At 41.8% G+C, this 13,328-nt stretch overlaps 1 protein-coding gene across 1 annotated transcript; it reads right to left on the bottom strand.

Annotated features, from left to right (window-relative positions):
- Positions 1-395: 395 nt before the first annotated feature.
- Positions 396-1,044, bottom strand: LOC103454162 (auxin-induced protein 15A-like). The gene has a single exon (XM_008393751.4). The coding sequence runs from the start codon at positions 903-905 to the stop codon at positions 600-602; it is 306 nt and encodes a 101-aa protein (XP_008391973.1). The 5' UTR covers positions 906-1,044; the 3' UTR covers positions 396-599.
- Between the last annotated feature and the right edge of the window lie 12,284 nt (positions 1,045-13,328).

The raw sequence follows: 13,328 nt of genomic DNA on the forward strand, positions 1-13,328 counted from the left end.
AGGACGCTTATAAAAACCCTTGGCTACATACGAGGCTTGTAGCGTTATGTAACCGTCTAAATGTCGCTTGATATGAAAAAATCCATTTGCATCCAACATTATTCTAACTATGTCGAGGAGGAACAAGGGACCATGTTTGATTACAGAGTAAGGCATTTATTTACTCATGCATGTCATGACGCCATTTTGGATGCTTGACAGCCTAAGAAAAGCAAGGAGACGCTAAATGATCACCCGTGAGATCCTTTAGGGTTAAATCATATGATTCATCACACGAGCATAGATTTTGATGCTTGTAAATGTGAAAAAAATTGTGTAAAATGATTGTAAACCAGTAAGTGAAAACAGAACCATGTTAAATTTGGCAAATGAATAACGAATGAAGTTCCACAAGATAAAGAAGGCAACAAATGTATTTTATGCAGTAAAAAACTATTAGTCAAAAACTATTAGTACCAAATTAAAAGTTGCTGGATTTCTACATAATCCAGGGAGACATTTGGTTCACTTGCCATGGAAAAAAAATTACAGAATGTTGAGTTTGTCTACTGTACAAAATTTTTTGTTCATGTAATATAGAGACTTTCAATTATGCATTCTCACAAAGTATTCAAGCGAGAAGTGAGATGAAGGAAGGCATCTTGTCTGCAGGGAATTGTTAGACCACCCATGGGATGATCAAACCCGAATTCTTCTTCAGCCTGACTTACCAAGTCTTGAAATTCAGGCTCATTCAGGAATGATACTGGAATTACATATCTCTGCTTTTCGTTCTCGCCAACATAAACTGCAAAATAACCTTTTGGGACATCTACTAAATTAGTTGAAGCTCCTCTGGTTGTATTTGAAAAGGACCGCCTAAGAAGTTTCTTAGCAGGAAGTACAGCCGGAAGACGGAAACCCATTTTTGAAGATCTCGAGATCGAAAGTTCAGAAAATAGAACTTGCAGATCAAGGAAAAGTACTTGAGAATTTTTAGACTAGAGAGTTTGTAGAGTTGAAGTTGGCGGTCATAAACGCAGTCATACGGTATATATAGTTGAAAAGCTCGTGTAGGATTCCTCTCTTGAAAGAAACATGTGGTCCAAACAATACAATCTGGCTGGGGTATAAACTGGAACTAGGGCTGATGAGTGATCACATGGTTTTGTCTTCCAAATATCATCAAGCAATTAGGCAAAATATGTGGAGCAAAATCAGTTGTTTCTATTTTCATATTTAAATTTTAGGCTCCATGCGATTCAACAGATACAAAGTCTCAATCACTACTGAGGAGTCTTAGTGATGACTGAAAGACAGTGCCATGTGAACCTTCAAATGCTAATGTCTCGAAGACCGGTCACGCCAACTACTGAGATTTTCCCTACATCGATTGTCTTATCAATTTGGACATGAAATAAAAGAAGCAAAGATAGCCAGTGGTATAGAAAACTTGGAGCTATGAAAGAGTACTTCATCCACAAATGCATGTTGAATTAATCACCCGCATAATAAAATGCCTGTCTCAAGTATGTCTCTCTGATCTTTTAGGGTAATATTCTTCCCAAAGGATTTAATTATTTTAGTCTTAATAGACAAGTCCATGTGATTTTATTGAAATAGATTATAAGGATAGGTTGTAACTATCATTATAGCTAGTCGTGGGTTAAAGTGATGACTACAACCTTTACCTACTTATCATCACTTGTCAATCATCCTTCCTACTCCTCAACCTTGTCCTTAATTTTAGGGTTACTTTACTTGTAATTTGTGCGTAGGGAGTGTCCGGCTTTTAGGGCATAAGCATGGGATTGTTGTAGTTGTTGTAAACAAGGATTGCATGTTCTTTGTCTATTGGTTTTGTAGCCGGTTTTCTTGGCTCTCTATAGGAGCCTTCACACTTGTCAATCATACTACAATCATTATACAGACCTTGAAATTCAACATGGTATCTATGCATATCTTCTTCAACCTCTTCTTCTTCCTATAGCTCTTTTAAATGACTGAGGAAAATCCTTTCAGTCTTGATGCTGAAAGTTCTAGTGTTTCACCCACTTCAAATTTTACTGAAGTGGAATTAAGTTAGCCCCAACCAAAAACTCTTTTACTGGATGGGTTCAACTACCTTCCATGGTCACGAGTAGTTACACTTGCTCGTGGTGGAAGATCGAAGCTTGGTTACATTAATGGAACCATCCAGGCACCTGTAATCCCTTCACCCTTATATGAGAAATGGCTATGCAAGGATCAACTTGTCATGTCTTGGCTCCTCTGTTGGAAGTATGCCCACAAAGCCACTCATTTGATGTAATAGCTTTTTGGAATACTTATTGTATTAAACTTTTATATGTTTAATGAAGGGCAAATCTTATTGTTAATCACTATTTATTGTATCATGTGTTTAAGCAATAAGGGAATCCAAGGAATGTATTTGTTCTAAGAGATAAGTGATCTAATGAGTTAGATTATCGAGACCTTTCTCTTATGTTCATTCCTAAAACGTTCCTAGCCATAGGATTGCTAATTGGGCATTGACAATCCGCTAAGGCTAGTATGTGTTATGTTGACTCAATCGTGAGTATAACTAGTCTCAAGTCATTTGGTGTTGGACACTAAGACAAACACATAGGTGCTCGAAAGAGTACTCGAGTTCACTGAACGACGATCAAAAGAGAGTTCGAACATACATGTCATGTATGAACTCTAAGGTTGCAATATGCAAAGTAGTCCTTTGACCTGAGACATCATCGATGTCTAATGATTAGGTCCTTGATCTTTGATCCTGTCAACGGCATTCCTTTGGAGTGTCCACGGCATTGTTGGGGTCAAGCTATCTAGTCATGTAGGCATATGAATGCACAACAAGGGATCTCTAACCTTCCATGGTGGAGGGAGAATACTCTAAGATATGATTCTAAAGTCTTTGGCCAAAGCAAATGAATATGACTTAGGAAGTTTGTTCCAAATCATATTCAAGGGAATCATATAGGAAAGTATCACATTGGATAGTAGACATGAAACAAACTATCACTTAAACAATGTGATTAAGAGTATTGTATTAGAGAAGGACCGTATTGCATTGTAGTTGTAACTGGATAGGTTCTCCAACCAATTCTACTTAGCTTGGGTAATCATGATATGCTGCTAGGCGTCACTCATGGTTTGTGGAAGCCCTAATGGTTAGCAAACACTAATCAACAAAAAGGGAGAATTGAAATGTGGTTTCAATTCACAATCGATCGTTAAGAGTAACATCGCCCACTGCCTCGCTAAATAGAACCTAATGGATCGTACACCGAGTAAGGATGTATGTGAAGAAATTAAATGAGATGGATAAGCAATTAAATGGTTTAATTGAAGAATGGTCAAGATTAATTAATTAGTTAATTAATTATACGAAAGGTTCGTATTGGGCTTATATGTTGGTTTTGGGTTTCGGGGCCCAAAAGCGTTTTGGTCCACAAGGCCCATTATGTTTAAGTTGTATGACAACTAAAACAAAATGGGCAAATTAGCCCAATAACAAAGGATGGCCGGCCATTAGGGTGGATGGGCAAAGTTTGCTTAATTACAAGTTTGCCACTCACCAAAGAAAAGGTTATAAATACAACTTTATAGCTATTTTCTAATGAGGGTTCTTCTTGTTGAAATTGGGTGAAACATTTTCTCCATTTTCTTCTAAGGAGGCCGGCCACTAAGGGGAGGGACATCTAGCAATCTCTTCTTTCCTTAGTCATCCATATCATCTTCACAAGATACATCCTTGGTGAAGAGACTTAGAGACATCAAGCTTTTGGTGTTTTGGAGAACAAATCCTTTTTCCTCAAATCATCAAAGGAGCACTAAAGGGAGGAAAACACAAGGAGGATTCAAGGAGCTTGGAGGTGACTTGAAGGCCCTCCACTTGGGTGAATCCCTTGTGTAATCAAGGATGAGCTTCAAGGGTAAAGAATCACTAAATCTTTACTTCTCTTTAATGTTGTTAAAGAGTTTATTTTGGTTCACCATATACTAGGCTTTGAAAGTCATGGGTTTTATGAATTGTTTTTGGATGCATGCCTACTTTAAAGTGTTAATAGCTTGCATGTGTATTCAAATGTTCATACTTGTTCTTAGCTAGGACAAAATTTTTCCTTCATCCTCAACTCCATGGAGAGGAAGCTTGCTGAGATCTTCAGCTACTTAGAGTCATCATTTCATCCCTGGAAGAATGTCAATGAGATGTATGGTAATCAAAACAACGCTGCTTGAATCTTCCATCTTAAAAGGATATTGCTGGTTTGCAACAAGGAAGTAGGTCATTTGTTCAACACTTAGGTGGTATCAAAGGTATGTGGAATGAGTTCGATGTGTATAGATCTCACACTGCTGATGCTTCTGTTCTTCTGAAGAGAGTTGAAGAAGATAAGATCCTTCAACTCTTGGCTAGTCTTAGCTTATATTATGAAAATTTGTGCAGCCACATTCTGATGAACACTGAGTTGCCCTCATTCTCAAGTGTGTGTGCTTGTGCTTATTTTGCTTGAAGAAACTCAAAAGAAAGCGATGAATCTTGAAACAAATAACAGTTTTCCTGAATCTAGGGCATATGTTTCAAGCCACCAGTTTTCTGATGATAGCAGCTACAAGGGTAAAAGGTCTGATCTGAAGTGCAAACATTGCAATGGTGGTGGACATACTATTAACAGATGTTGTATTCTACATCCTGAGCTCAAGCCAAAATTCCAGAAGGACTAGAAGGGTTCTCAGAGAAATTCACATACATCCATATACAAGGCAAAACATGCAACTATGGCCGTTCCTTCTTCCTTAAGTGAAGGTTTGATTGACTTCACCTCAAATCCAGCAAACGAGATCAATGAGTTTGCTATCTATCTACCAGGCAAACAAATAGGTGGTGATCACAAGAATGCAGATGGGCATGGAGTTGAGAATCCAATTGCATTGCTGAGTAAATTTGCGAGGTTTCTAGCTGATTATGATCATGGTGTCTCAAGATATCCCTGTGAACACGAAAATTTCCTGAAACGAAAGAGACAAGAACAACGTGCACAAACAAATATTTGTATTTTGATGATTTTGGGTTACAATCTCTCTCAAATTTGATCCTCTGATTCGATCTCCGTAAGGTGTTGATTTGTGGATTATCGTTGATCTAAGGGCCGTTGAGGCTTGATTTTGGATGAACTGTTGGAAGTTTCTTCAAGGGGCCGTGGGCTTGATCTTTGAAGGTGGATTTGAGCGGATCTTCAAGGAGTCGTTGGGGCTTGATCTTGAGGATGAATGTTTCTTCAAGGGCCGTTAAAGCTTGATCTTGAATAACGGTGATGAGCGGATCTTTAAGGGCTTTTGGGCTTGATCTTGAAGAACAGTGATGAACGGATCTTCAAAGGCTTTTGGTCTTGATCTTGAAGAACGGTGGCTTGTTGATCTAAGGGCCGTCGGGGCTTGATCTTGGAAGAACGATGAACGAAGAACGAAGAACGAAGAAGGCTTTCTTCAAGGGCCGTCGGGGCTTGATCTTGAAGGTGGATGATTGTTGATCCAAGGGCCGTCAAGGCTTGATCTTGGATGAACGATGAACGAAGGACGAAGAACGAAGAAGGCTTTCTTGATTCTTCGGGATGAACGGATGATGAACGATGAACACTTTCTTCAAGGGCCATAGGGGCTTGATCTCGAATTGGTGGAAGTTCTTCAAGGGCCTTTGGGGCTTGATCTTGAATTGGTGATTGTTGATCCAAGGGTCATCGGGGCTTGATCTTGGAAGAACGATGAACAAAGAACGAATAACATTTTCTTCAAGGGCCGTCGGGGCTTGATCTTGAATTGGTGGATGATTGTTGATCCAAAGGGCTGTTTGGGCTTGATCTTAGGATGAACGATGAACGAAGAACGAAGAACGAAGAGAGCTTTCTTGATTCTTCGGGAACCTGGATGCTTGAGAGCTTTGGAGTTTCAGAGCTTCAGAGCTTGCTTAATGATTTTTTGGTTCCCCTAAATGAATGAATTAGCCTTCTATTTATAGAAATTTCCAAGGCCTAATTTTGAATATAATATTCCAGATGAAATAAGTCATTTCTGCCAGATGTTGACACGTGTCCTATTTGATGACTTTTCCAACTTATTTCGATTTTTTTGTTTAGACATACGCTACGTGTAGAATTTATGTAATACATGAGCGTCGAAACTTTGATTTATCGGTCAACATTTATTTACCGAAATTTCGATGTCTACAAATGCCCCCACTTCAAGGCGTGTCGTATACATGTGCTTGTCACGTGTAGGAGATGCGTTTTGAAGTCCCTTACTGTAGATGTCGATCCAAGGGCCATCGAGGCTTGATCTTGAATTGGGCTGGAGATTTCTTCAAGTGCCGTTAAGGCTTGATCTTGAATTGGGCTTGAGATTTCTTCAAGGGCCGTCGAGGCTTGATCTTGAAGGTTGAATTTGGACCACAAGGAGCTTCATGTGGTAGATTATCTTTGGCTTTGGTAGTGGATGAATTGGCACATATTTGTTTTTTGCGCTTGTTGACTTTCCACAACTTTGATCTTGAACTGGGTTTGATTCAAGGGTGGTGGACACTTGATCTTGAATCGGTCTTGTGATTTCTTCTAGGGCTGTGTAGGCTTGATTTTGAATTTAGCTGGAAGCTTCTTCAAGGGCCGTTGAAGCTTGATTCTTGAGGGTTGACTCGAACACATGACAAGCAGGCACGAGGTGAAGGTGACGACTTGTTGCTCTGTTCAATCTTTCTAATTCACACCTGAGCAGTTTGGTCAACGGTATGATCTTCAAGATTGATGGGCTCTTCTTCCAGTTGGTGACTTGATCTTTAAGGATTTGATTCAAGGGTGGTGAAACGGCACATGCAGTCCACAACGCCTAGTAAGTCGACCCAAGAATTTGAGGGTCAAAACGAGTTCACCGTCCAGAGTGATTGCAACCCTGATGATATGAGATACTTTTGATTTTGAAGAAGTAGCGGATGAATCAGCACGTGCTTTGTTGCACTTGTCTCCACATGCTTCAAGGTATCATTTTCATTTCCTTTATCTGTTCCTCAGGCAGATGTGGCATTTTCTCGAGTTCTTCATCTCAGACTCCTTCTGCTGAGTTGACTGTGCAGGCTGCATTCTTCTCTGCTTGTTTCTTCTACACGTTGTCTCCACATGCTGCAAGGTATCATTTTCACTTGCCTTATTTGTTCTTCAGGCAGATGTGGCAGCTTCTTTGGAAGGACAGCAGCAGTGGGAGACGAGTACTCGAGAGCAGTGCTAAGTAGGCATATTGTTTTCTTTATCCTTGTCTTTGCAGGTAAGAACAAGGACAAAGGAAAGGACGGGGAGAAAGCATGATATGAGATACTCTTGCTTTCTACCCTGTTGATATGAGATACTTTTACTTTGGTGTCATTTGTTTGCAGAGGTACCCCAAGGAATAAGAAACACTGAGTAACTCGAGAGGCTTCGTTGGGAAGGCATTCTCGGAGATGAAGAAAGGTTCTCGGAGATGAAGAGAGGTTCTCGGAGATGAAGAGAGGTTCTCGGAGATGAAGAAAGGTTCTCGGAGATGAAGAAAGGTTATGTATGTCTGCCTTGCTATGGAAGGTGAAGATGGACAGTTATAAGAAGTCTTTTAATACTTGTAGAGGTACTATTCTTTCACTCGTGTCAGCAACCAATGCGTGATTGATCGGTATGGCTTCACGTGCTTTCTTCTTTATCAGAAATCTTTGACAAATTGTTCGTAATTTCCGCCAAGCTGAGTGTGCATGTGACAGGTGTTGACGAGGCTGAAAAAAGACTGGCGCCACTTCGATATCTGGGATCGGCGTTTCGACAAATTGCCCATGATTTCCGCAAAGCTGAGTTTGCGCGTGACGGGTGCTGACGAGGCTGAAAAAGACTGGCGCCTCTTCGATATCTGGGATTGGCGCTTTAACAAATTACCCGTGATTTCTGCAAAGCTGAGTTTGCACGTGACGGGTGCTAACGTGTCTGGAAAAGCAAGATGCTTCTTCGATTTCTGAGCTTGCCTCTTCGATTTTTGAATTGGCCTCTTCGAATTCTGAGCTCGCTTCTTCAATCTCTGAAATCCCGTCGAGTGTTGATTTTTATAGAGGCACGCAGTTCGTTTCAAAGCACACTTGAATTTTTTGCTTGTAGAAAACTCCCTTCTTGCACTTCTAAGATCTTGATTTGTTCGACCTCTTCTTTCTTCAACACATTTGAAAATGTCTGGACCCTCCGACCGTCGTCTTGATTTGAACCTTGGTGAAGAGGCAGTCCCGCCTTCTCCAGACAACATATGGCGCCCATCATTCATATCCCCTACTGGTCCTCTTACCGTTGGGGATTCGGTGATGAAGAATGATATGATCGCTGCGGTGGTGGCCCGGAACCTTGTCACTCCCTGAGATAACAGACTACTTTCCAAACGGTCTGATCAATTGGCTGTTAAGGATTCTCTGGCTCTTAGTGTGCAGTGTGCAGGTTCTGTGACTAATATGGCCCAACGCCTATTTGCTCGAACCCGTCAAGTTGAATCCTTGGCGGCTGAAGTGATGAGTCTCAAACAGGAGATTAGGGGGCTTAAGCATGAGAATAAACAGTTGCACAAGCTTGCACATAGCCATGCTGCAAACATGAAGAGGAAGATTAACCAGATGCAGGAATCTGATGGTCAGATTTTACTTGATCATCAAAGGTTTGTGGGTTTGTTCCAACAACATTTGCCTTCGTCTTTTGGAGCTGTACCGCGTAATGAAGCTCCAAATGATCAACCTCCGGCTCCTCTTTTGCCTGGAGTTCCGCCGAGTGATGAGGTGCCACCTGATCAATGAAGGCTTTTGTTTGTTTGCACCTTTTTTTTTTTTTTTTTTTTTTTGGTATGTAAATGTTCTGTCTGTAATTTTTTCCAGAGAAATCAATGAAATGGACTTTATTTCTCTCAATGCATTTTTTTTCTTCATGTGTTGCAATCCGCAACATCCATTTTTTTTATTTTTTAATTAATTAATTTATATATTTATTTATTTTTATTTTTTATATTATTTTTTTTTCTTTTCAGATGGTGCAATCCTCACCATCCCCCCCCCCTTTTTTTTTTTATTATTTTTTTTCTTTTCAATGGTGCAATCCGCACCATCCCTTTTTTTTATTATTTATTTTATTTTATTTTATATATATATTTCTTATATTATTTTATTATATTTTTTTTCTTTTCAGATGGTGCAATCCGCACCATCACCTTTTTTTTAAATTTATTTATTATTTATTTATTTTATTTATATATATATTTTTATTATATTTTTTTTCTTTTCAAATGGTGCAATCCGCACCATCCCCCTTTTTTTTTAATTATTTTTTTTCTTTTCAATGGTGCAATCCGCACCATCCCCTTTTTTTTTAATTTATTATTTATTTTATTATATATATATATATATATTTTATATGTTATTTTATTATACTTTTTTTTTCTTTTCAGATGGTGCAATCCGCACCATCCCCCCCTTTTTTTTAATTTATTTATTATTTTATTATTTTTTATATTTTTTATATTTTTTCTTTTTAGATGGTGCAAACTGCACCATCTTTTTTTTTTTTTTGCTATAAATACCCCCATATGTTGCTTGGCAATGGGCAGAAGATTGAGCAGAGGGAGGATGCAGACAGACGGAGAACTGCAGTAGAGGCTTCATGACCGGCTAGTCGTTTGACGGCAGAATGTAAGGTGGCAAGCTTCATGACCGGTTAGTCGTTTAACGGCGGTCATTGAAGTCTCTTCGTTGATTGGAGCATGGTGGCCAGAGTGACGAAGCTGGTGCTGGCAGCCTTGCTGCTTGGAGCTTGAGGCAGAATGTAATACGTTGAGCTTCATGACCGGCTAGTCGTTTGATGGCAGTCATTGAAGTTTCTTTGTCGTTTGAAGCATGGTGGCCAGAGTGACGAAGCTGGTGTTGACAGCCTTGCTGCTGCCCTTGCCGCTTGGAGCTGGAGGCAAAATGTAATGCGTTGAGCTTCATGACCGGCTAGTCGTTTGACGGCGGTCATTGAAGTTTCTTCGTCGATTGGAGCATGGTGGCCAGAGTGACGAAGCTGGTGCTGGCAGCTTTGCTGCTTACCGTTCTGCTTGGAGCTTGAAGCAGAATGTAAAGCGTCGAGCTTCATGACCGGCTAGTCGTTTGACGGCGGTCTTTGAAGTTTCTTCGTCGATTGGAGCATGGTGGCTAAAGTGACGAAGTTGGTGTTAACGGTCTTGCTGCTTTGTGCTCGAGGCAAAAATGTAAAGCGTCGAGCTTTATGACCGGCTAGTCGTTTGACGGCGGTCATTGAAGTTTCCTCGTCGATTGGAGCATGGTGGCCAGAATGTACTGCTGTTGCTGCTTGGAGCTCGTTCCAGTACGTTGCTTTTACCGTGTGGGGTTGTGCAAAAGACTGCAGCGAGTTTATGCTGTGTAGTGCCTTTTGTTGCAACTTTCCTCGGAGGTGACGTCGCCGTGCACACTGACCATGCCGCCTGCTAACTCATTCCTTTAAAGAAATAAAGTATTCGTATTTTGGATTTGCTCTTTATTCTTCAAAGTGTTTGTGTTTTTGTTGATGATGTGACTGTACTTGAAGTTTTGAAGTTTCAAGTTGCCTACGTACCCTCGATTGAGGAGGGATCAAGTCATGACGTAGTTCAAATGAGTGATGAATTTAACAGTGATTTTGAGGATGATTTTACCGTACACAGTTTATGCTCTTGCGGGCCAGGAGCTTTGGTGTTGCCTTTTATGCTCGTGCAGACCAGGAGCGTTGGTGTCGCCTTTTATGCTCGTGCGGGTTAGGAGCGTTGATGTTGCCTTTTATGCTCGTGCAGACCAGGAGCTTTGTGCCATGCAGTTTAGACTCGTGCGGGCAAGGAGCTTTGGTTCGTGCAGTTTAGGCTCGTGCGAACAAGGAGCATTGGTTCGTGCAATTTAGGCTCGTGCGAACAAGGAGCATTGGTGTTGCCTTTTATGCTCGTGCAGACCAGGAGCTTTGTGCCATGCAGTTTAGACTCGTGCGGGCGAGGAGAATTGGTGAATTTGTCAAGCAATTTTGGAAAGGCGTTCCTCACAATCTTCATAGTAAGGAGCCTTGACCGCGTGATTGAAGAAGTCTTCGGGTAAGAAGTCACGCATTGTGATGGCAACAGACGATCTTTGTGTCGTAATTTCATCATCTTCAACACGTTCACGTTGCTTTGAAGGTTGACAAGAGCTGTTTTGCCCCCTTTCCGATTGGCGGACTTGTGGAGGAGACGTATGCTTCTTGTGCAATTTCTTATGAGTGACTTGAGTCCATCCTTCAACTTTGCTTGTCTTGGAGGATGCCCCCGGAGGTTGAGGTAAAAATTTTGAGTCGGAAGAGCCAGAAGTGATGGTGGTATAGTTTGACTTCACCATATCGTCAAGATCTAGCTCGATGATTCCTTTCTGAGCCAGCTTCATGATGAGATCTTTCATCACGAAGCACTTTTCTGTCGGATGACTGATAAAGCGGTGGAATTTACAGTACCTTGGACTGTCGGTGCGATTCATCTCTTCTGGCCGTCTGCACTCAGGCAAGCCGATCACCTTCTTTTCCAGCAAGTCTTCTAACATGGCAACCACATCAGAGTCGGGGAATGGATAAGTTTTCTCCTCAAGCTCCTTCAAAGTGCGTCTACGCATCTCTTGATCACGAAAGCTTTCAGCTTGAATCGCCTTGCCTCGTGTAGGGATTTTGACGGGAGCTGTGTTGACTGTCATTGCTTCCTTGGTGGATTTCCCCGTAACCTTCTCCACCTTTGTCTCAAGATCTTTGTCGTTCTTATAGTCGGCGATCGGTTCCTTCTTCCCATGATGGGCGATACTCAACTCCATGTCATGGGCGCGGGTGGCCAATTCCTCGAAGGTCCGTGGTTTAATGCCTTGAATGATGTATTGCAAACCCCATTGCATGCCTTGGATGCACATCTCGATTGAAGAGGTTTCCGAGAGCCTGTCTTTACAGTCGAGGCTTAGAGTGCGCCATCTGTTGATAAGTCAATGACTGGCTCGTCCTTCCACTGCTTTGTGCTCGTCAGTTCTAGCATGCTCACAGTGCGGCGGGTGCTGTAGAAGCGGTTGAGGAATTCCCGCTCCAATTGCTCCCAGCTGTTGATGGACTCAGGCTCTAGGTCCGTGTACCACTCAAAGGCGTTTCCTTTTAGCGAGCGCACAAACTGCTTGACGAGGTAATCCCCTTCGGTCCCTGCGTTGTTGCAAGTTTCAACAAAGTGGGCAACATGCTGTTTCGGGTTTCCCTTTCCATCAAATTGCATGAACTTTGGCGGTTGATAACCCTTCGGCATCCTTAAGGCGTCGATCTTCTTTGAATACGGCTTCGAGTACAACCCGGATGTATTTGAGTTCCCTTCGTACTGTGCCTTGATGGTGTTGGTGATCATCTCTTGCAGCTGCTGGATAGAAAGAGATCCCATGAGTGCCGCTGCTTGGTCTGGCTCTGGTTTCACATCGATTTTCTCCACCGTAGGCTCATCTTCTGGGTTAGGGTTCTCGCTGTCCTGTGGCTCCAGTCGGCTGACGAGTGTAGCGATTTGCAAGTCTTTTTCTTCCACAATCTGTGTTAGCCTTGCAATCGCTTCATTCATTTGAGCCAGTTGTTCTTCGATGGAGGTAACGCCGATAGTCATGACTTGTGCGACCAATAGACGTGACTTTCCTTTAGACATCCAGGATGCTGATGAAGAACGTCGTTGGCTGCTTTGGGATGTCATCTTGTGTGCCTCAGCATCATGCTTCGGTGCCCCCAACGAGGTCAGGTTGATGACGGACTCGCGCCTTTGATGCTCCCCTTGCTCCTTTAACGGCACAAACTTTGAAGTGGCATGTTGAGGAGTGGTTGTGGCGCCAATGGATTGTCCATTTGCGGCAGAAGTGCTTAGGATCCTTCCCTCAGTGGTTGCGAGAACGACTTGTCCCTTGCTTGATGCCATTGACTTTAAGGTGTGTTTGGATTCCTTGAACGGAGAAAGAGATGAGAGGTAGAGATTGTCCCACTGGGCGTGCCAATTTGTGAACACGAAAATTTCCTGAAACGAAAGAGACAAGAACAACGTGCACAAACAAATATTTGTATTTTGATGATTTTGGGTTACAATCTCTCTCAAATTTGATCCTCTGATTCTATCTCCGTAAGGTGTTGATTTGTGGATGTTTCGTTGATCCAATGGCCGTTGAGGCTTGATCTTGGATGAACTGTTGGAAGTTTCTTCAAGGGGCCGTGGGCTTGATCTTTGAAGGTGGATTTGAGCGGATCTTTAAGGAGCAGTTG

Source organism: Malus domestica, chromosome 05, assembly GCF_042453785.1.
Source record: "Malus domestica chromosome 05, GDT2T_hap1".
Taxonomy (NCBI): domain Eukaryota; kingdom Viridiplantae; phylum Streptophyta; class Magnoliopsida; order Rosales; family Rosaceae; genus Malus; species Malus domestica.